Here is a 25,180-nt window from a genome sequence, read left to right on the forward strand (position 1 = left end):
GCAATATGCTGCGATATATTGCAATTAATTTCCTTTTTTCAACTGTAAATTATGTCCCCAAAGGAAAATTTCCTCCTGCACTGTGACTGTCACTTCTGCTGACCTCACCAAAAATTAAACTAGAGCCATCTAGTGGACTGAAGAAGCAATTGATTTTATTATTCTAGTTAGTACCAAAAGCTTACATTTTTACTTGTAATTTATATAATAAAAGAAAAAGTAAATAGATAAATAAATAAAAGATAGATACTTGGCATCTGTGTAGTGATACAATATTGCCACACAAAATATTGCAATACTATGCTCTATCGATTTTTTCCCCCACCCTAACCCACCACACACTATATAAAATGCATTTTATATCTGGTTCGTTGTATCCCGAAAACTAATTTAATATGAAAACCAGGAGTTTCACATCATCCAATGAACACGCTGCTTGTGACTCACGTGACGTTTTTCTTCATGTGTTTACAGAGGGGCGTTTTCTGAGGTGATCCTGGCTCAGGAGAAGCTGACCGGACGGATGTTTGCGGTGAAGTGCATCCCGAAAAAGGCTCTGAAGGGGAAGGAGAGCAGCATCGAGAACGAGATCGCCGTGCTGAGGAAGTGAGTGATGTGACACACACACACACACACACACACACACACACACACACACAGACACACACACACGAGCCTCCCAATTCCTGGTTACCGGGGCAACTGTGCATCTCCTCTTCTTCTCCCCCAATCCCCCACCCCCAGGTCACAATCCACAGCCTACCTATCACTCATAGGTACACACACAAACACACACACATCACGACTGACTCAAGGTATTGGGTCTCTTTGGATTCTCTCTGAAGTTTATAGTCAGTGTGGATGTGTGGTAGTACAGTCAAGTTTGTTGCTTTCTGTTGCAACACACTGCATCATGATAGACTCCAAGAGGAGAGACAGTGCTGACACATGTCCTCTGTTTCAGTGAGTAGGAGTCAAGAACGCTGGTCAGCTTGGCTCAAAAGTGGCGACATCTTATTTTCAAAACTGCTGATTCACCAAACAGCACTTTGACATACTTGCACAATTCTTACAGTACAGCTGCAGATATGGCACAACAACCATTCTTTACTTCTCACCTCCAGATTGTTGAGCCAGACAGAGCCAGCAGTTTTTTTTGATATAGTGGATAAAGTCATTAAGATTTTTTTTTAAAAAGAAGATTTTTACTCTAAGTATATCTTAGCATTAAACAGTTCTGGCACAGATACCTTTTTTTATAACTCCAGGTTTGGTTTTTAGATTATCACACACCACATATAGTATAATCAGGCCATGTTGTGCTTTAATTATATTCTGCACAGTAATTGTGTTTTAATGTCCTCTTTTACCTTTGTGAAACTAAGTGATGATTGGAAGGTTCGTCTTGTCTTAACTGGAGACTAGCGAGCAATTACTGTGTTAATTCACAGCAATGAATCCCCATTAATGCTCACGCTAATGTGGTACGGGCATGGAAGCAGCAAGAGATAGAGACATTTTCTGCTTATGTCTTGCTGGTGAGCAGCTTTTTGGATGTATATCTTATCAATATACAGTACCAATTAAAAGTTTAGAAACCCTCTTCCAATTCCCTTGAATGAGAAAGTGTGTCCAAACTTTGGTACTGGTAGCCTACTGTATATGAAGTGTTTAATACAGATTCAATGTAGACATTAGATGGCTAACACAAGAATTAACTCAAGAATAGGTAGATAGATAGATAGATAGATAGATATTTAGATAGATAGATAGATAGATAGATAGATAGATAGATAGATAGATAGATAGATAGATAGATAGATAGATAGATAGATAGATAGACTTTATTCATTCCCATTGAGGAAATTCATGTATCCAATGGCTCATGCAAATACACAAATAACACATATACATAAATACATAACATCAAATAGTACACAAAAAACCCTTAAAGGTTAAAAAACAAAATAAAATATGTAAGAAAATGATGTTAATAGGAGGAAAAATTGTTCAGCTCATTGCAGTGCCCCATCACTATCTTATGATGTTATCATTGTAAAGTCTGATGGCTACAGCTTAAGTAAGCATGAAGGAAGTCATTGAAAAGAAATAAAACAAGCACATACCCATTAAACAGTTAAACCATCCCAAAAAAAAACTTTTTGAAGATGTACTCGTACAATAATGTGTGTCTGATATAGTTTTTACACAAAACGTGTCTATAATTCATAATAACCACATTAAAAACCTTCATAGGACATCAAGATTCTATAAATATGCAAATGTTTCACATGAAAAGTTCACTGGAGGCTTCAAGTTTCCACATCACATCACCAAACTATCTGTGATGTCACAAATCCTGCTCGTAGGCCGGCCCCTTACAATCAGATTTTTAATGAGCTCACAGAAACTTTTCATTTCCAGCAGATGAATGTAAAAACAGCCTTCTAGTGTCAAATTCTGCACATATAGCATTCTACACAGTAAAGCATCCAACTGAAGTAAAAAGAAGTCAAACATAATTTTTGAGTGTAGGGTACCTTTAAAGCCTGGGTCTTAACATTCATTCTTGACCTCAGAAGTGACAGTTTGACAAATTCATCTAAACGTGTTAATTGGAGCTCCACAAATGCATCTTACAGTCGTCAGCCAATGAGCAAACTCCTGCTGAATAAGGACTGAGATAAGGTTGAAAGCTCTCAAAGGAGCCAGTAAGTGGACCTTTGGTTAAGATTAGCATAATTAGCCAGAAAGTGAAGCAAGATTGTGAAGTGGGAGGATGGGAATCCAGAATATCACAACACAGAACATCTTATTATGCATTCAAATTATGTTTATTTAGTGTTTAAGTATTTTACTACTGCATGTTTTCCCAGTTTAAGCTGCAATTCTCAAGGCTAATTAACAAGGACCCCCCTTTGTCTCCCTATCAAACACGCATAAAACACACACACACACACACACACACACACACACACACACACACACAAACAATTACACAGAAGCATCACATGGTTACTGTTGGAGTCGTGTATGCTCTGACAACACTGATGCATTATGCCATTGACAATACATTTGCTAATTTGGCTGCACTGTGTAACATTAGAGAAAATGAGAATTGCGGGAGAGATGCAGACATTCATTTAGACTAATGGGTGTCATTACTGCAAACAAATGAGAGCATCGCAGAGCAGAAAGGCAATCTCTACCACACTACCAGACACCAGGTCGGCTTTGGAGGGAAATCTGCAGGATTACTTTAGGACAACAGGAAGAGGGTGCAGTTCTTCCACAGCAAAAAAAAAAAAAGAGAAAGAAATTATAGGAAAATCATGAAATGTGTTTTTTAAAATTGAAGAAACACACACACTAACATTGCCACCTTTATTAGGTAGAGGAAGACTATTTTGATTGTTGACATCTTCCTTATTTCCCATGGCACACATTTTCCGGGAGTGTCCCAGCCTCAGTGCTATGAATATCCCGATTGAAACCCAGTGGTCTCATTAGTTTACAGAAACTATAGCAAGGTGTTATTCAAGATAGTAAACAGAGGTTGCTATCCTCAGAGATGCTGAGTCTTTAACAAACAACACTCACAGTTGTACATATTCCATCTTGCAATGTTGTCTTGCATCCTGTTCAAAACCATCCAACTCCAGATCTGATACTCCTTTATGTATATTAAAAGAAATGCTTGTGTGTTTTGAATGGAATTATAAAAGCTTCAGTTGTCATATTAGGAACTTAATCATTTAGATTATTAAATATGTTTGCAGCTTTGTAGAAACAGAAAATGTGTAATGAATGTAAATTTTGTCAATTAAATATAAACACACAAGGTTATAAGATTATAAGTCATAGGTTCCATTGATTTAATTAATTTCTTCTGCTTAGGTGGCCATGATATTCACTGCTTTCAATCATCTCTATAAAAGATAATACATAATAATACAAATTTATGGTGTAAAACCTCAAATTTACACAAAAACGTAAGATACAAGTTTAACTACAATTCCCAAGGTGCATTCTGGTATAAACCATCCAATTCCAGAGCTTAAAATGTGTAAACTAAAGCTCACATTTTTGAGAAAACTGATCTTACATTTAAATTCATCAACTGTGGTAATATGTTTTTTTACCTTCTAAATTCACTCTACCTGTAATTCACTGTACTGTCTTCTGAGGCTCATGGGTATTGTAGTTTTGTTTAGACAACTGCAGACAAAAAGACTGAGCTAAACTGATGACCACACATAAACCTATGTTACTGATACATTATCTGGGAGAGTCATGTGTTTCTATGTTGAGTCATAATAAAAATGGTAACACAAAATAGTTACTTCCAAAACCAGCAGATTTTCCCACTTTGCAACTGTTAGGTCACAGCTTGTGTCGTTAATGATAGATCAGGTGGAACCAACTGCAGAGATGGAAGGCAAATAGGGGCTGAAGAAAATGGTCTTTATTGTTGGAATTGCAGGCAAAAAAACAAAAGAAAAGTTGACTGGAACAAAACAGAATGCAGAACAAACTTGAACAAAGGATCTGAACTGCAAGCCAAGACTTAAATACTAACTGAACTAATGAGGGAATGGGGGAACAGATGACCAGACACAAGTGCAGGCTGGCAGTGATTGGCTGGGAGACACTGGGAGCAGGGCACCTCTCCCACACAATCCAGTCTTCATAAAGAGAAAAGGTCTCTGGTGGACAATAGCAACTAAGGACCATAACGGCATTCACTGTCATTTCCAAATATGTAAAACAATAAAAAAAGAGGCGAAAACTCATAACTGCGAGGCTGAAATGTGAGAATGCTTGTTAATTATGCATGATAAATGACTTCATGATTGCCAGCATTGTTGTGCTGTTCAGTAATCAATTGAAGAGTCACTTCAGCACAAGTCAGAGAGTCCATTTTAAAAGATAGACAATTGAATAGCAGAGGCAAATGCCAGAGAAATCCATGAATGAGAAATATCAACTGTAGCATAAAGCCTGTAAATGTTTGAGAGGGTTTTTCTGAATGCACCACGGCTCTCCTCTGCCATTAAACTCAGGCTGTTTGCTGCCAGTCCGTCATTATCCCAGGCAGGGCTTAAATACACACACATTATCCCTTTTCAGCCTGTATGCCTATGTGTGTGTGTTTGTATGTGTGTGTGTGTGTGTGTGTTTGCATGTGCGTGTGAGTCACATCTCAGCTCTGCAGTTCATCGCCTTCCTGCCGCCGCAAAGATCATACGCTCATAATAAGTGTTAGATGCTCACCTTCGCACCTGCTGTGCATGTGTATGTCTGCGTGTGTGTTTGGTGTGCATGCATACGTGTGTGTGTGTAGGAAGGATAGACCAGGGGGAATTACCTCTGTTCACAATGCAGAAGATGATTAACCCACACACCCACGCACAAAATCAATCGTGTTTCTACAAGGTATGAGGTATTAGGATAACGAACGCACACCTACACACATGTACACACACACGCTGGCACACACACAGCAGCATGAAACTCCCTCATCACAGCTGTAACCATGGAGAAATCCGAAGAGAAGTGACAGGAATGAGCAGAGAGGATGAAAATGGGTTTTTTTTGGGGGGGAAATGGACCTTTTGTGATTAGAAAGTAACAAGTTGACGATTTGAAATGGGATAAATGCAGGACAATGGTGACATAAAGCAAACAAAACAGTCAACTTTGACTCGAAATTAAGGTAAAAATGTTTTAAAGTCTGGATTATGAGGCCACGCTGGGTAAAAGTCAAAGTACCGCTCTGGATTATCAGTTATATTTATTAATGTGGCACATTTCTGTAGAACAACAGCAGTCTTTAGGATTATGTTGGGGACATTTAGTGAAATGTGAAACTTTCAAATAAAAAGCTTAACCCCCGTGCTTTTGTGTTTTGTTTCGCAGGATCAAGCACGAAAACATTGTGGCGCTGGAAGACATCTACGAGAGTCCTGACCACCTCTACCTGATCATGCAACTGTGAGTCAAAGTTAAAGTTATGTTGGCGGATGTCACTGATGAGAACGCACACATCAAAATGACAGATGTGTTGCTGGGAAATAACCTTTAAAGGGCCACTCCACCTAAATTCAGTTTCTTTTGTGGCTGTGTAGGAGGTTTGTAACCCAGATGATGCCATTGTGAAGTCATCAGGGTTATCTCAGATTGGCATGACCCTAAGTGTTACAAACTGGAGGTAGGGGCGGAAGAGGCAGGGATCATCTAATGAAAAGATGCTGTCTAGTTGCATTACAGGAAATGTAGGATTTAGCTGAATCGCTATTCTGGCAACTAAAAGTCAGGATATCTCAGCGTCTCCTGCTTCAATTTTTCCATTCTTTTGTAAAATCTTTCTCCTATGATCACAGTTCAAAGTGGAACGCCCCATAAAGCAAACAGGATGAGTGACAGGCCGTCAGCTTAGTTTTAACAGATGGATTATATTGAGAGTGGTTGCTTCGGAAGTAAAGGATCACTGATGACAAGGGGGGGAAAAATCTTAAATCTTATGTTGAAAATAGACAAAAATACAAAATCTTAGGTTTATTTTTTGGGGTAATCCTTAATAAAATTAGACTGTAAGAGCAATTTCTCACTAATTAAAGTCTTTCTTCTTTAATTCTGATAGAAATAATTGGTAATTGACAGAGGGATTTGTTGGAATCTGAGTTGTTTTTCATATTACACATATAGATGAGCCAAAAATTCATTATAACCCATCTGAGTCTTTCTCACACTTTTAATCTTATTGTTCTACCCACCCACCCACCCATCACCACCAACACATCACCAACACACACACACACTATCAGTTCAATGACAGCTCTACTGAGATGACAACAACAGCAAGCAACAAACACACAAAAAAGCCCACCCGTCCTCCCACGCGCAAACACCCATGCACCCACAAGGCTTCTGTAACATCAGTAACATCTCCGCTTTGACGGTCAGCAGCGGAGGGAAAGTGGATCGCCCGTGGTTCACCCGAAGGTGCTCCACTAACCTCCTCTGCAAGGTTACTGCTGCTTACATAAGAGGAGAAGTTGGTCTGGAAGCTTGGCACTCGTACTGGAAACATTTTAGTCAAGTTCAGGTGGAAGTCATAGCTGTGGATTACACAACTATGGCTATGTTTACAACCCGATGTCAGCGGATTATCTGCTCGCCTACAACACTTGTTTGGTTCCTTCTATTTCGGCGCCAGTTCTGATCAAAATACAGAGAAGTAGACATCTTCTCTGGTGATACTGGAAGGGAATTGAATTACTGACATTCAAAGCTAATCCACAAGATCTTGTAGCAATAGGTCATTATTGTTTTGTCCTTTTGCGCTCAATACATACTCAGTGTAGATAACATATGTATAGTTGTTTGCACTCCTGTATAAATTCCAAAAAAATGTGCAGGTGGAGTCTGCACAGTAAAGACTTTACAGCAAGGAAGAACTAAACTTGTTTCAGTACATTAGTCTTAAATCCTTGGTGACCTAGTTGTAGACTGGATCAGTTACATATCAGACTAGTTGATTGGCCAAATTTTGAGATTGATACATTTCAAGTTGTATTACTGACAGAAAAGAACGCAACTCAACTGAACTTAACCTTTTCATGAATTTGAACTTTCCTTTTTTTAAATTGGATCCCCATTACTTCCTGAGGATCATATATAAAAATACAACCCTAACCCTAACCCTAATCCTGTACTGTAATGCACCTTTAAAACCAGGAAAAGAAACACTTATACCATATTACGATATCACGAGTTCCAAGAGTTAAGACTATATATAAGATGATGAGTATTTCTTTACTTATCTTAAGGAATCAGTTCTTTTAGTGGTTTTTCAGACACACTTTACTGCTAGCATTTTCCATTGAGTGGTATCTCAATCTCAGTCCTAGGTGTTGAACTACTTACTATATGACCTTGTGTTATCTGCCTGGTAGTATGACCCTTTCTGTCATTGATATATGAAATCTTTTTTGTGTAAGCTTTTAGGCTCGGCCATAGTACAAATGTTGTGAAAGAAAAGGAGACGGCTTGAAAATCTGTCCTCAGCTTTTAGCAAAGAGAGAGCTTGATGCATGCCCTCTACACTCACCCTGTTTTAAACTGTTGGATCATAAACTTCAAGCTTGCCAAAAGTTCACAGCAACAGATCATTGAGTTTATTAAAAGGCAATAAATCATAGCAACTCTGGAATAGACATTGGTTGCAGAGCTTATAGCAGTAGAAACTGGGACAGTGCTTGCAGCAGGTTAGAAACAGAAAACCACTCTAGCTGAAACTGCTTGCTGTGGTGTAGGTATAAGATCTGTAAAAAAAACACGGTCTGATAGAGTCTGTTTGGTTTCTAAATAGGTTACTATGACATAGTTAAGTCAGACCTTATCTAATAATGAAAGTTTGAACTGACATCAATGATATTTAACGGTATTTATGTCTGGCAGCATGCAGAGTGGTAGGCTACATAGTGACCTTTTACATCCAGGCCATATGCATTACTATAAAGAAAACTGTCAGCTGTAAATGTGATACTTAAATGATAAGTTCACAAGTATTTTTTTAAATAATGTTAACATGTATATACAGTATACATATGCATATTTAAACAGTTATTGTTTGCTGAAATCATTCCGCATCTCTGTACTGACCTTTCCTAATGCATTTACAATGTAAGTGATGGGGGACAAAACCCAGACACACAGTGAATTCGTCTAATCAAGTGGGTCTCCTTAGGACAAAGTCCCCTGTTTGTATTTCTCTGCGCAATGTTTCTTTGCTGAGCTACAGAAGAAAAACAGTAACATAGGGAAGGGGGAATTCTGTACTAAAAGACTGTACATTTAGAAAATACCCAATTGATTTGAAAGTGTCAAGTTGCTAGAGCCTCAAATTGGCTTCAGCTGAACTTAAGACTACATTTTTACACAGAATGACTTTGTTTTTTACACAGAATGTCCTCCATCGGAGTGTGAAGGGGGAAAAAACAATTGTACGGATGAATGACTCATTCAGTGGATATAAGGCCATGTGAATATTGTTTTTGACCATTGTGAACCTATCCTTTAAGGCATATTATATTATTTCCTAGTTAATGTATGATTAAGGGGTATTTTAATGTTGTTGTTTTTTACCTCAGGCAAGAACATTTTTATTTGTGAAAGAGCTCAGAAAAAGGTCAAACCCGTCATGTTTTAAAGTTAGACTACTTTAAGTAATGATGTGATGAACAGCGGCCACTGTGGCCAAAAGTGGTAATTACAAGACAATGCTATACTAAAATGTAACAGTAGCACAAATGGATACCAGTCATAAATTCAGTGAACTGATTTAGCGTACAACAATGGCTGTATCCGAAATCACTCCCTTATTCTCTCATTCACTACTCCCTATATAATAAACACTCAATAGTGAGCATTGTATTGTGGGATTGTTAGCAGAAAGTATGTCCTTTTTTTTTTGTTCCTTTGTGGAATATTTGAGGGCAGTATATAGTGGAGATATTTACACACTCAAATAAGACACTCAAATAAGATGGTGGAGGGTAAATGTAATGCACTATGTAGTAAAAACGGAGTAATTTCGGACACAGACAATGTCTTCAGTTGGCTAACATTCAAAACCATGAGGTACTGTTCATATCAGACCAGGTAACTCTATCAGCAAAAAACCCCTGACTGTGTTGAAGTAAGCAAATGGGCAGTTTATGGCTCATTCATTCAAATGTTCTATTGTAAGAAAACGTATGTGTTAATTCTACCTTCAGATTTTAGGGAAGACATTCAGTGTTTCACAGAACTGAGGTTTCTCCAACACGTCTGCTGAGACGTCATTATACATTAGCACCTGAATCCCCGTTGGCCAGACTCCAGTCTGATTAAGCTGTTTACCAACAACTTTAACCTTATAATAGTGTCTCCTGTTGCCAGGAATACACCAGTTAAGAGTATTGGTGCCACCTGTTTGTTAGTTACATTGAACGCGTAAGAAGGAAATGATCATCCCTATTTAATGATGATTTCACTGTTAAATAACATGATTTTCCAGGAAGTTATACTTACTACCTACGTACTTAGGGTTATACATCAAGTTTACCAAATGGACCTTGAATTGTTCTCCCTCGACTTTATTAAAAGGAGATGATACCACAGGTACAGGTACATTTTGGATCTCAGTATTGTAGTATTGCCTGCGAATGTCTACTGCAGTTAATCTGTGCACAAGCAACAATTTCCTTCATTATACAAACGGCAGCACAGTTTTTCAAATTCAATAATTTATCATCTTAAGAGGCTTTGACTGTACAGCCAGCTGTTTTATTTCACTGCTTCCACTTTATTTTTTTATGTGAGAAAGTTGCGCTCCAATGAATGGATTTGAGAGGATTTGCTAGTCTTAGTTCAGGCAAAATCAGAAGGACATAGTAACAGGAAAGACCCTACCTCTGCTCTATCATCTTTCTCCACAACTACCTCTATCAGTGGCATTTTTCTCACCAATATCACACCATCTGTTCTCTTCTCCTTTTCCTACTTTCTTCTCCTCTTGGGCTTCGTTTCTATCACCATCACCTCTCGCCTCCCTCCTGCTCACTTCTATTTTTCCTAGATCAGTGTTATCTTTTTTTTTTTCATTCACGAGGCTTTTAGGTTCCATCTGTTCATTCAATATATGTCAGTTGCCATAGTTACAGGGTCAAAGGTAACCCCTGGCTTATAACATTTCAGGGTGACCTTGAGAATTACAGCGGGAGATTTGTCGTCGTGTATTGAAATGTCACAAAGATAAATAGTGTATTACGGAGGGCATTTGTGTCAACTGGGTTCAATCTAATAAATATGTCAACAACTAAACAATAAGTCATATCAGAAAAGCTTGCTTCCTTTGTTAATGTTGTGGCACATTTCACCAAACATTTAAGAAATGCTCTTGGCAAAGGATTACAGATGATTAGCTTTAAGCTAATACTGGTGCAATATATCAAATGGCAACATTTATGTTCAATATTGTACATGGCCCCATACATAAATAAATAAATATAGTCCTGTAACCCATAGGGCTGGATATCGTTTAAAAAAAAACAACCCTTAAAGCGATACAGATACCAATTGAGTACTTCACTCGATACCCAAGCATGTGATTAGAAGCATTGAATTGTGACTTCAACACCACAGATGGGTTTGTAGCTGCTGTGGCAACGGGCCAATCACATGTCACATTAAATCTAAAAACACAGCGAGCAAGTCCATACAAATAGTCATATTTTCTAGCTCTGGGTGCAAAAAGGATTGATTCACAGATTTCAATACTACTTGGTGTCTATTTATTTTGGTACCTTAAAGGTATCAAGTACTGATACCCAGGGCTAATCATGGAGTTTGATTGAGACAGTACATACATTCATTGCTGTGTATGTTGTTACTATGCACATAATGTAATTGCATCTATTTTTAAGCAGTAGTAAGCAACGATTATTGAAATGTACTATTAACATCAAACATAATATTCAAAATACAATTTATGAGAAATACAAAGATGAGAAATTTGCTTGCTTTGTGATTTTTAGGGAAACATCCTCACAGTGCTGTTTCAAGCTTCTGCATTTCATATGTACTGACAGAGAATCACAGACGGACGTGATTTACTGTGAAGAAAAATGTTGAAATATACAGTGGAAGACTTTAGGGTAAAAGCATCTGAAGAGAAAGTAGTTCAGACTCTCTTTTCATCTGACCTGAGTGCTGCGGGCTGTTTTTTTGAAGCACTACACTATCATCTCAACCAATCTGCTGTAACATAGAGTCTATCATTTCCTGTGAGTAGTGACAGCAAATGGTTTGATCTGAGCACGAACTTCAGGACTGCCTTCGCAAACATGTAGCAGAAAGAGAAGCTTGTGTAATAGCTGCATTTCTACCAATCACTACTGTATTAAGTAACCTGATTTGTTATAATCATGTGCCTATATTGAGATGTCAGCTCTTTCTCTTAAATGACAGGAATCTCATTTAGAAACAAGAAACAATTTCTGTGTAATTGCGGCGTGGCAGATCAATGCCGCCTGACAGCGTTTCCTTCGTTCTCGTTCATCACGGCGTGTCTTACGTAACCTTGACTGCAGGGAAGCAATCAGTCCGCGCCGCTTTGAAAATCGATGCAACCGGGTGCAACGTGGCTCTTATATTGATGCTGTTTGTGTTGTGAATCGCGTATTAGTAAAGGATTAAAACACATACAGTATCGAGACAAATTGACTCATCCAGAAGAAAGTCTTTCAAGTGGTGAGGCGGCATCTGAGTACGATGCTGTCAGCAGACTTTTTATTATGTATTCTGCACATAAATGAGGTGTCAAAACATTTGAATTCTTAAAATATAGGTTTTAGTTAAGTTTTTGAAGTTGGTTTTGATTTTGCATGGATTCATAGGAAGCCTGTAAGCATCAAAACACAATAACAAGCTTCCAGATTCTTCGTTGGTGTTCATAGCCTTCAACCTTTGTTTACTCTGGTTGGTTCTTTGACAGTAAGGATGTGATCATCAACAGTGTTTTATACATTTGATTCAGTTAGTTTGTACAGGGGACTTTTGGCCGAATGATCAGATTGTTGTATCCTTTCACAAAAGCACTGACCAAGAAGTCTAAGCTAACAAAATGAGTTATTAAAGCCCCTTCATGCCCTCATTTCACTTTCACAAGGCGGGACAAATGACCCTTTTTTATTGGATATGCTAAAAAAACAGACCAGTGCTGGTTTGAGCTGGTTGGGCACTCATTTTACAGTTGGCACCCAAACAAGCACATACCACTACCACCATCAGCATAGCAAACAATAGGGATGAGTAGAAACATGTTTTACACAGGTTGCAGTGTCTGAATCTAAATAGTGCAGTCTCTGTGAACACTTGAGCTGTGAAAAAAAGAAATTAAAGTTTATCACAGCATTCCTACCACCTATTGTGTGTTTCATGACTCCACCCATTTTACACCTAATTAGTTGTCTAATCAGCCTTAGTAATTAAAAACACTTGTTTGGGTTTGTAGAGACTTTTTTTCATTGCATTTTTTGCATTGAACACCAGTTTGATTGCTTTATATGCAATTATTTTTAATAGTTTTCATGTCATAATGTATATAGATATTGGAAATATACTCTTACTCATTTTGTAAGACTGATTTTAGCCAAACTGGACATTGCTAACATTGTTTTATGATATTTCGTCTGCCATGAGAGAACATGCTTTTACCGTTGATGCTAACTGTGTCACAAAGTATATTTCACATCCATTTAATGTTGTTTGATTTTTTTTTTTTGTATGTTTAGTCCCTATTTTCTACTATGTCTGACATTAGCATAACCCAACAGTCAAACCACATGATTTAAACTGCTGTGTTTACATGTACACTTTACATACATTTTAGCTTCAAAGCCAATTAAATCAGAGCTTTACCTGTCTAGTTGTGTTAATCAGGTTATGGTTAAACTGATTAGAAGTTAAATACAATTAGGGTAATTATAATGTTTACGTGACAGTTTCCCCTGTCTTAGTATTGTTGGAATCTGCCTCCACTGTTCATGTGAAACAAGGTTAAGATCAGAGACACCAGAAGAAATGAAACCAGCTCGATTTGACTGTTTTTCCCCCCTCAATGCCGACTAATCACCACAGAAGCTCAATAGCTCCGGTCAGATCTTTGACTCTGCTGTGATTAGTTAGTCAGGTCCCCAGGCTGCAATGGCTCTTCATCTCTGCCACTGTGAACACGCTTGAAAAAAGGCCTTGCTGTCAGCCGTGATGCACAACCATCGCCTCAAGAGAGCAATACTGCCTGCTGCTAAATGGATCAGCTGACGGAAGAGAGATAGATGGAGGGAAGGTGAAACAGGAAGAAGGGAGGGATGTAATAAAAGGGGGTTCTAGTATATTCTGGGAACATTTTTTCGATACCTGAAATTCATCCTCGGTACCAGGAAAACAGACATAGATTTCTATGATGTCAAAATCTTTTTAAATGATGAGATCTGATGTTTTCAATTTCTTCAATCTTTTATTTTTAAAAACTGAAAAATAGATTGATTCTTGTTTGTATTCATGCCATCAATCACAAGCACTTCTATCACATGTTCTGCACTGAATTTAAAGGTACCATGCAGAGGTTTTTTGTAAACAAAGTTTGTTTACATTCAGTGTTTCTCACCCAAATCTTCTTCCTCCCTGCATTTGCTGGCACTCTGTTGTGTTTTTTGCCACCCTAATGCCACCTGGAATAGTGTGATACCATTGGCAGGAGCATGTATTACATCAGTTGCATTCTCAAGCACGTGGACCTAAAAACATAGCTTTGAAGCTTTGTTAGCTTTCTGGTCAAAACTCCACAGGATCCTTTTAAAGTCACATAAAATGACTTGACTTTAATAGAATGAAATCTTGAACCAAGACAAAAAATCCTCTAACTTTCTAGCTTTAAGTCTCTTATTTTTCTCACGTGATATATAATCATTTAAAGGGCTCGCACAACCTCACAGATGTTTTCATTTATTCATTCTGGGTAAATTAGACTCGGGCTGAAGTTTAAGATGGCAGAGAACCACTTGAGGTCACCAAACTTAGAACCAATAAGAATGACATATAGACATATTAGAGGGTGAGGGAGATGTCAATCAAATCAAACTAATCAGCCATAATAAGTATTAAGGTAATGGGTGTGTAGGAGTAAGAGTTCCAGTGTTGCATGGAAAAAAGTGTCCCAACTTAATTTTATTGTTTTCCAGGAAGACAATTACCAGCAGAGAGAATTAGGCAACATATTGAGTAGTTGCAAACTATTACATTAATTGCAACTATTTTGATATTCAATGTATTATTTTTATTTTGAATTCATTTTAGAATAACATTTCCAAATTCTCTGATTCCAGCTTCTCAGATGTGAATATTTTCTGTTTTCTGTTCTCCTCTATGACCTCTATGATACACCACAAGACATTTGAGGATGTCACCATAGGCTTTGGGAAACAGCGATCAGCATTTTTCACTGTTTTATAGATTAAACAAGAAAATAATCAGCAAACTATTCAATAATGGAAATAATCATTAGTAGCAGCACTAATTACCAGTGTTGTGTTTTCTGCTCCCTGGCTGCATGTGCATCCTCGACTGTATGTAGTCTGGAGCAGTGTCAACAGTCACTGACTCCTCCACTCATTCAATATAGTGCTTACATTTCACACTCAGAATTCAGACACATGAATAAAAGCCAGAGGTTAAATGTAGTGCATGATGTGTTAGATAGAATGGCCCCAGACTTACATTATTAACATTGTCAGCATGCTGTGACTTTGATGTATTAAATGAGAAAAGCTAAACAGAGCTAGTTTGACAGTCTTTCATCCCTGTGTGTGTGTGTGTGTGTGTGTGTGTGTGTGTGTGTGTGTGTGTGTGTGTGTGTGTGTGTGTGTGTGTGTGTGTGTGTGTGTGTGTGTGTGTGTATTTTCTTTTAATTAAATGTGTGTATGGTCCTGCCCTTGCATCTGCACGTGTGTGTGTGTGTGTGTGTGTGCACTTGTGTGGGTTCTCCTGTCTGATTGCCATGGTCTCCTTACGCAAACGCTTACGCAACCATGCAGCCTGGTGGCTGATCTCCCTTTTCTGCTGTGTGTGTGCATGTGTGAGTGTGTGTGCATGTGTGTTTAGCCCTTTCTTGTCAGTCCCAGACATGACTGCCTCTGAAACCCAACGAGTCACTGCCTCTTTGAAGAGAGACGGCGAGAGAGAGGATTAGCAATTAAATCTGATCTCTTTTTTCTGAAACTTCATTAGAGTTTAACTTGCACAAGCTTTAATCTGATCTGTCGCTGTGACGACGCCCCACAGATACACAGCGTAATTGTGTGTGTGTGTGTGTGTGTGTGTGTGTGTCTGTGTGTGTGTGTATGCGTGCATATGTTTGCCCTTGTGCATTCTTGTGTGTCTGCGATGTTGGATTTGCGCTTGTGTGTGTAGATGCTTGTACGTGTGTATCCTTCAACATGCTTACTCCTGCAAGGTTGCTTGGTTACTATGACTTCTACTACTATTGTATTGTATAGTCACTAGTAGTACTACTACTGTACTGCTCCTACTACTCACTTCTACCACAACTTGTACTGCTACCAGCTCTGTGGTTGGAAAATGAGTCGACTCTTGCAGAGAAGCATTTGGAGGTTACATTTTGTGGAGTTTTCCTCCAGCAGGTGGAGCTATGTGCCTATGCAGCACACGGTGAACTAGTTCTCATCTGTACTTACTGTACTTGAACAAGGGGTCTGGAGTCATAAAACATCAAACAAACTATTAAAAGAATGTGCCTGAGGGGAAAATGCAGATTAAGTGTTTTTCTTGGGTCACATGTGAGTTTCCACCAGTCATTAGTTTCATTTTGTTTGCTTGCACATAGCTTGACTGTTAATGAGTCGGTTGAATTTGATTTGATGGAATACGACTTTCAAAGAACCTGTCTTTCATTCTACATTCCCCTTCAACATTGTTCTGCTCTGATTATAAGGGAATTTAATTTAATTCAAGATAAATCCAATCAACATGTTTTAAGATCAGGACACAAAGGATGCAAGGCTTTATTACTGCAAGATCTGCATCTGTAAACTGCACTGAAAATATGAAGCAATCTACATTTCACAGCTCTCACACTCAGACAGTGATTCTGAAGCTTTTCTGCTGCCGCTCTGGAAAATAGCATGAATCAGAAAAACCTGAAATTTGATTTCACATTAAGAAATATTCCTGGAATTTTGAGAGCGGTGTTCCAAAGTGGAAGAAATGAACACATCTGATAATCCTGTTGGGAAGTCAGTATGGAGGATGGAAGTAACTTTGAATGATGGAAAAACTTTCAAGGAACACGGGAGAAAGTATTTTCCAACTTTTATCACACTTTCAAAATTTACACCAACATTTTACAATGTGTGGTAACCGCTGCAGGGTTTATATATGAGTGTCTGTGTGTGTGTGTGTGTGTGTGTGTGTGTGTGTGTGTGTGTGTGTGTGTGTGTGTGTGTGTGTGTGTGTGTGTGTGTGTGTGTGTGTGTGGTAGCACATGGCTCACAGCTTCTACTCCCTCTTGACTGGAAGCATCTACAGCTCATAAATTACCAGAAATCTCGATCCAGCAAAGCCCCCCAGCCACCTTCCTCAGCCTGTTACCAGTTACTGCCATGTGTGTGTGTGTGTGTGTGCGTGTGCGTGTGTCACAATTTGTGCGGATGTTTTAAACACATCCACTGACACACACGCTCTGTCCTGTTCTGCAGGGTGTCCGGCGGCGAACTGTTCGACCGAATCGTGGAAAAAGGTTTCTATACGGAGAAAGATGCGAGCACGCTGATCCGGCAAGTCCTGGACGCTGTTAACTATCTGCACAAGATGGGCATTGTACACCGAGACCTGAAGGTAACACACACACACACACACACATTCACATTCACACATTCATTCAGTACTTCTTCTGAAGCCTTACCGCCTAAACATTCACACACTCACTCCCTCCCTATAAAATCCACACGAGTGATTTACAGCAGCAATAAGGGCAGTGGCTTGACACGTGCAGTGCATTGTGGGTCGGCGTGGCGCGTGCCGGCTGTTGGAAGAGAGAGGATTGGTCAAAGCAACCTCTGACAACTAGCACTGTTTAAAACAGTCAAACAATGACCTCAAAACCCATTAAAAAACCCATAAATGAAAATAATGCACTCATGTCTTGCGGTCTTTCTTTCCCTCCTTTTTCTCCATCCTTTCCCTCCAGCCGGAGAACCTGCTGTATTTTAATCCTCAAGACGAGTCAAAGATCATGATCAGCGACTTCGGTCTTTCAAAGATGGAGGGCAGCGGCGATGTAATGTCCACCGCCTGCGGCACACCGGGATATGTTGGTGAGTTAATCAATCTGTCCTCATCTCATCTTATTTTTCTTCTTTTTCTCATTTTCTCACACACTGGTTTCCTAACATCTTAAGGCTGAATAAAACTGCACTTAATAGACAAGCATCCCTCAGGATTATGTGAGCACTGTCAAATAGAGGAATCAGTGGAGCATATAGTTTGTAACTGCCATAAATCCCTGGAAGTTTGGAGTGGAACAACCAAGTCCAAAAAATGTATTTGCCATCGGGTTAGAGGGTCTGTTCCATTATTTGAGAGCATCTGGACTGATGACAAGAATTTAGTTCAGTGAAATACAGGTTCTTTTGTTTGTTTATTTATTTGTTTTAAATGTTCTTGTCTTTATTGGTTAAAGGGGACAGATCATTCTAATTCACACTCCAACATAGTAGGTAGGTAATGCCACCTGCCATAAAACAGAAAAAAGAAATGAATCATGGTTTCCTGGAAACTGCTAGAGTAAATTAAACTTTAGTTGACTTAACTGACTTTTCGCTGTCACTGTTTGTCACTTACACACTTACATTGATACCAGGAACAGATTTTATACTCATAATTAATAATAATTTCTCTATAATGTCTTTGATTTCAGACAGAAGTAGACAAAGGCAGGCTTCCTATTTATGCTCAGTGACTAGGGCTGGGTATCGTTTAAAAAATGATGATACCAGTACTAATCCAAGAACCCTTAAAGTGATATCGATACCAATTGAGTACTTCATTCGATACCTATTACACATTTTGTGCACTTGCTTTTATCTGGCGTAACAGGCGTGTAGTGTAGCCACACTTTAGCGTTTCGATACTACTTGGTATCAATTTATTTCGGTCTGGGTTACTGATACCCAGCCCTACCAGCGACCATTGATTTTGTTGACTGAACAGATGTCACTGGCAGATTTTACCCCGGACCATCCCGTTTGCAGTAAACCATACCCGACAGTGTGACAGTGTAACCCTAACCCATAGAGAAACCTACAAGCAGCAAACTTTCAACAGCAGTAGATTAATGGGTGGCTGCAGCTTGCAGGCCAGTTAACATTGTGGTGGTCTGTGTGAAGTAAGTAGACTGCACCCAATGACTGCACTTATTGAAGATACAGAGCCAAAGTCATTTTCTTTATTATACTCCCATTCCACTGTTGCATGCTCACTTAAATTATGTTTTGGTTTATTTTTCGTTTTTTTTTTTTTTTTATTCCCATAGCACTAGGAGATGTTTTCGTGAGCCTTTATTTTTCCCATATGAGGTTGTACTCAATTACCACAATTGCATTGAGTGATTTGCTTTTGAAGTGCAGGATCCAGGAAGTGATCTTTAATCAGTGCAGCATTTAGCTCACCAGTGTGTCCATATGTTGCCTTTTGGGCATCAGTTTGCCATAAATTATGATTTGAGCGCATTCTTTTAAAAAGCTAAATGCTGAACCTGGGAGGGTTTCTCATAATCTTTCTTACTGTTTTATGTTGGTATTTGATTTTCAACAAGTACAAATAGGCATACATTTACATAAATCAAAGAAATCTTCAATGTTGATAAGAGTTTTAACACTTGAAAAGTTTGAGTTCCTTGAACAGATAAAAAATATGCAGTTAATCAAGATTCAATTTTGTAATCGCGTGACAGCCCTGTTTTATATACTTGTTTATTTCTCATTTAATCACTTCATTTAAGTGTGAATGTAATATGAACTAAGCTGTCTTTACTTAGACTTCAGGGTCAATCCAATGAAGCACATTAAAAATTCAATGAGCGCATGTCGTTTCCATCTGACACCGTTTATGTCGCTCGCACCATCTTTGTTCATTCTGTGTGATCTGGAGCGCTGCGTGTTTGTGTGTTTGTGTGTGTGTGTGTGTGTGTGTGTGTGTGTGTGTGTGTGTGGGGGGGGTTCAGATACTCAATCTGTGTGCACCACACACACTTGCCAGTCGCGCTTATCACTTCCTAACAGACAACCCCCCCTCCACCACCCCTGCAGAGTCAACATAGAGCAGAGCAGCACTTGTTTGTGTGTGTGTTTGTATGTGTATGTATGTGTATTTGTATATATTTGTGTGTGTGTGTGTGCGTATGTGAATTGGTGTGTGCATGTGAGTTCAGCTGCTTGTGTGAGTGCCCATATCAGTGTGTGTGTGTGTGTGTGTGTGTGTGTGTGTGTGTGTGTGTGTGTGTGTGTGTGTGTGTGTGTGTGTGTGTGTGTGTGTGTGTGTGTGTTGTTATACGAGACAGATGTTCGGTGTTGACATCACACGCTCTTCGGTGTTGGAACACAGACGGACCGGTTGTTCTGCTCATGTTTCCGACAATACTCTCAAGTAAACAAATTGGTCACAGAAATACACACTGATGAATCAATTTAACGTCGATGAACTTTTGTAACAGAAATGATAGCAATCCCCCGAAGGCCAACATAACCCAGATGGATTTTTGTTTTGATTTTTAGCCCACAAACATTTAATTTGAAGTAAATGTTGACTTTTATAAAACTACAAATACAAGTGACTCAAATTTGCTCAGGACACACACTCCCTCACTAGCCATCATTTGAAATGAAATAGTCAATCTCTTTCTTTTTCCCCTTCCTCTCCATCTATCCCATAGGAATCGTTTTGGGCCTCACCCTCCCCGCCCTCCTGCAGAGATTTTTGCTTGTCCGCGGGGCATTACCACTGCAGACAATGTGTGTCTAAATATAACTCCAGCACAAATAACCCTGGAACGCACCAAATGAAAACCTGATCTCAACATTAAGCTTGAGCAAATGCGCATAAACACACAGTTAGCGTTTAGTTTTACTGTACTGAAGAACACCCAGTGATGAAGTTAATTCATTAGGTCCCCATAGTGTCCTCAAAAATATATCTTAAGTCAGCATGTTCACAAATGCTCATTAACTGAAACCAGCTCTCCATTATTATGCATGACACTAAATGTAAAATGAGCTTCATGTCAGAATAAGATACGACAGTTTGAGCTGCAGGTCCACACAAGAAGATGAAATGGAATATGAAATTGGCACATGAGCTATTGATTCCTGGAAAAAGACTGCATCTTCGGGAGGGGGGAGGGGGGGGGGGGGGGGGTTTCATGCTGCACCAGCAGGTATTACATTCCAGCCAATGAAGTCATCACACATTTTTTAACAATCATGCCTTTTTAAGGATGTGTTGCAGTTTAATTCGATGTTCAAATGCCTATCCTGCTATAACAGGGGCTAAAAATGTTTAATAAAACCACCTGCAGATGCTTCATGGTTATAATCTCCAGAGTTTATGTGACAGGGACAATGCTTGTTGATCAGCTGGAAAAAAAGAGCAGTAAATGAGCCAGAGATAGCCTTGAAGGATATTTTAATCTTTTGTCCTGGAGATTTCTGGCGTAACTTCACCTTCTTCCAAGGAGCAGTGAGACAGAAAATAGTGGAAAGAGATCAAAACTCCATAATATGAAGAACATGTTTATTGTGTGTGTTTCGCCTGCTGGAATTTATCAAGGCCATCATACAACACATTATAAAAGATTTCAACATTATGCATGTTTGTGTTATTATTGGTTGTCCAACTACTCATCTCAATTATTCTTTGTGATGTGTTGTTTGATGAAGGCCACAAGCTGAAACACATTCATGTTTATTATCTATCTGTGGTTTTGACCTCTTTAGATATCAAAAAAATGATGATGACGATGATAATGTGTTAAATGCTTTTAATGCTATAGCCCGTTGAGATTCACCGCCAATGAAAATGTACAAATGAAATGCATTATTATTAGTAGTGGTAATACAAAGGCACACTAAAAGAAAATAAAACAAGTCCCATAAAATGCATATACAACATGATGAAGATATAAAGAACATATGGCAGTCAGCTTGCTTAAAGCTTGCTAACCCTAACCCAACCCTTTTACAGTGTACGGTGTGATTGGAAAGTCTGGTAAAAGAAAGAAATATCAGCTCCTTACTTTCTCATTTTTATTCTTTGTAATGTTGTTAATGATCAAAACCATTAACACTGTTTAAAAGACAATCAATAGACATACTGGTGACATGATTTTTTATGTTTCTTTCCACTAGAACACAAGACAAACCAAGCACATGAAGCTTAATGAAGTGAAGTTTTTGGCACAATCAGACGCCAACATTTTTTTTGGAGTAAGAGAACAGAGGACTTATCAAGAACCAAAACAAAAACTCAATTTCATTAACAAAATAATCCAAATAAGATCAAGTCCCACCCTGAGTTTGACAGGCCATTTGTGGGACATGCAGAGTAGGAACATCGAAGCAATTAGCATCAGCAAATGTAGATATTGTTATTAAAAATGCGATTAAAACAACATATTTAAGGTGACTATATTTGACTAGATATTGTATTATACCAGCTCTAAACCTAAGAAACATGTTTGACCTGACTGAGTACCTTACTGAGTACTGAGAACCAGACACAATGACCTCAGTGTTTAACAATGTCCTAATTCTGAATCCAGCAAAACAAGAACACACACTCACACACACACACACACATGCACACACACACACGCACACACACACACACACACGCACACACACGCACACGCACACACACGCACGCACGCGTACACACCATCACAATGAGTCAGGGTAGACCTATAAACAATCTTAAGCACCCTGATTCACCACATGTGTGCAAAGTTTATATTCTGCCCCAGATATGATTGGTATTTGGTCATATCTGGTTATATGTGTGTGTGTGCCAAATGTATTTGGAGACAGCCTTGTGTGTGTATGTGTGAGGTGATGTTGTGGCGGGCTTACTGTCATCAGTAATTTGCTCTGTCCGGGGCTGGATAATGAGCAGCAGAGGAAGGTCAGGCCAGAGCAAAGCATAGCAAAAACTGAAAGAGAAAAATGTTCATTGGATCAAGTCATATTCAGCAGGTCCCCTTTCCTTCAGAGCTGTTGTCATATACACTCATCTGAACTTTAGGTTAGATAACCACAGGTATTTTTTTTTCATACCAGGCACAACTTCTCGGAGCTGTGAGAACCTCTTACCTCCCGCAGAAAATTTCCCACCATTAACCAAAGCGACATGTGATTTTAATTTGGGCAGACATGGAGAGTCTGCAGCTTTTCCTCAGTTTGCAGGCTTATAAAACAGCTACATTTTCACATAAAAATCGCACTGCAGCTTTAACTGGATCTCAAGTTGACAATAAAGTATAATGCTACCGAAACTCAGATTTTAAATTTAGCTAAACAACCACATGGCTTCTGCAAGATTGAAGTATGAAAAGCATCACTAACCATAACCCTAACCAACTCTCTCTGTCTTCCTCTCTCAGCTCCAGAGGTTCTCGCCCAGAAGCCATACAGCAAGGCAGTGGACTGCTGGTCCATTGGAGTGATTGCCTATATCTTGTGAGTACCAAATCTCATTTGCACCGAATTGAATCTCATCATACAGGAAGTGGTTTCTAACTGGTATCACCTGCTTTGAGTTGGTTTCATGCAAGGAAAAAGCTTAGATTAGATGATAAATCTAGATACTTGATGCTTTTTACTATATCTCACAGGAGTTCAGAGTTTGGTGGTGGCCAGTATAGGCGAACCTAAGCAAACTTGATTAGCTGTTTCGATATGTGTACATAAATACATTTTTACTTTTTAAGCATTTTGATATCACATGAACTGTCATGGTGGAACAGAACAAATATGGTAGGGTAGCGAATGTTAAAACAGTCAAATTTTCATAGTTTTATACACCAGGAGCAGATTACCTGTGACTACATCCATTTACATCTATGACACTATCAGGCACGCTCAGTTTTGTGTGGTAGCGTTTCTGTTATGTGGATTAGACAAGGGTAAAGGTGTGATTTTATGCTGCATTACGTGAGATGGGAATTGCCGTCAGCACCGCTTGGCTGCATGCAACAGAAACGTGTAATGTTTAGGTGTTGAATCTTTTCACCTAGATGGAAGTTTTCCAGACACTTTTCATCATATTTATGTGAGATATAACCATCCTCAACTCTGTAAAAAGCTTCCAAATACAACAGAAGCCATCTATAAATGAGTGTTGAATTATTAATAAGGTAGTGTTAGACAGGCAAACAGATGCTGCGTCATATGCTGGTTCTCATATGACAGCATACATCACTTAGTCCTTAAACAGACCCATCTGTAGTTAGTAGTGACTTTCTCATCCATAATATCCAAATGTTGCATTGGATGAATCTCTTACTCTCTGTGACACTAGGCCCTTTCTTTTTTTTTACAGCGGAAATTTTGACTTGACATAAAGCACAGGTGTTACTAATAACTTTAACGATGGCTCCGTTCTCTTCAAATGTCCCAGTAAGCCATGACAGTGAACCATATAACACAACGCCAAGGACCCTGAAACTGAAGCAGATAAATGGAATTAAGCCATCACCTGTGCTTTTCCTACTCTGAAATGTCAGAATGGCACTGAAGTGTATTCATACTTGAATTGTGAGATTTGAGACTTCCACACACTACCTGGCTCTTTACATTGCAAACAAAAATACCCCACTTCTCCTTTTCATAAATGTAGGAATTAAAAACTGCGCCGCAACTCCTCAACAGTAGAGTCTGGCGCACATTCCGTATAACACAGAGTGACTCACCTCCATCCAAACACTGGCTGAGTGTGATGTATTACAATCACAAAAAACATCCCACATCAAATTAAAGCATGTTCCCATTGTTTCCATTAAAAGTGTTCCACCAGTAGCGCTGCATTCCTGTAACATGGTAATACTGGTGATGGAAAGTTATAAAAAAACCACACCAACAGCGCTGCCAGTGTACGCTAATGTGTGCATGATGGCTAATGCCCTTAAAGGTCAAAGACTACTACCCTGTGCTGTTGCTGAACTAAAACCCTTGTGTGTGTGTGTGTGTGTGTGTGTGTCTGTGCGTGCGTATGTGCGTGCGTGCGTCAGGCGTGTGTGTGTGTGTATTTGTTTATTTTACCCTGTCAGTGTGTGTGTGTGTGTGTGTGTGTGTGTGCGATGATGATGGTGGTGATCTTGCTGTGTGCCGTCATCAGAGCCAGATGGAGCTCTGCTGGATGGCCTTGTATGGACATGGAGCTGCAGGCTAGACTTCTTATTCTCTGCTTTTTGTTTTTCTTCTGCCGTGTCACCCCCCACCTCTTACCACCCCCACCCCCCACCCCACACACACACACACACACAACAATATGTGTGTTTATTACAATA

The 25,180-nt window shown here is 39.1% G+C and overlaps 2 protein-coding genes across 2 annotated transcripts in view; both read left to right on the forward strand.

Moving 5' to 3' along the window:
• Positions 1 to 25,180, forward strand: part of optn (optineurin) — a 413,618-nt gene that overhangs the window by 351,404 nt on the left and 37,034 nt on the right. The gene's annotated exons all lie outside the window — the stretch shown is intronic.
• The window catches only part of camk1da (calcium/calmodulin-dependent protein kinase 1Da), a 59,930-nt gene that overhangs the window by 29,410 nt on the left and 5,340 nt on the right, over positions 1 to 25,180 (forward strand). Inside the window, exons 2-6 of the mRNA XM_062443759.1 lie at positions 475 to 606; positions 5,920 to 5,994; positions 17,322 to 17,460; positions 17,813 to 17,939; positions 23,276 to 23,351. Coding sequence (XP_062299743.1) covers positions 475 to 606; positions 5,920 to 5,994; positions 17,322 to 17,460; positions 17,813 to 17,939; positions 23,276 to 23,351 — 549 coding nt within the window. The remainder of the gene's footprint in view (positions 1 to 474; positions 607 to 5,919; positions 5,995 to 17,321; positions 17,461 to 17,812; positions 17,940 to 23,275; positions 23,352 to 25,180) is intronic.

The sequence above is a fragment of the Scomber scombrus genome, chromosome 22 (genome assembly GCF_963691925.1).
Source record: "Scomber scombrus chromosome 22, fScoSco1.1, whole genome shotgun sequence".
Classification (NCBI taxonomy): Eukaryota; Metazoa; Chordata; class Actinopteri; order Scombriformes; family Scombridae; genus Scomber; species Scomber scombrus.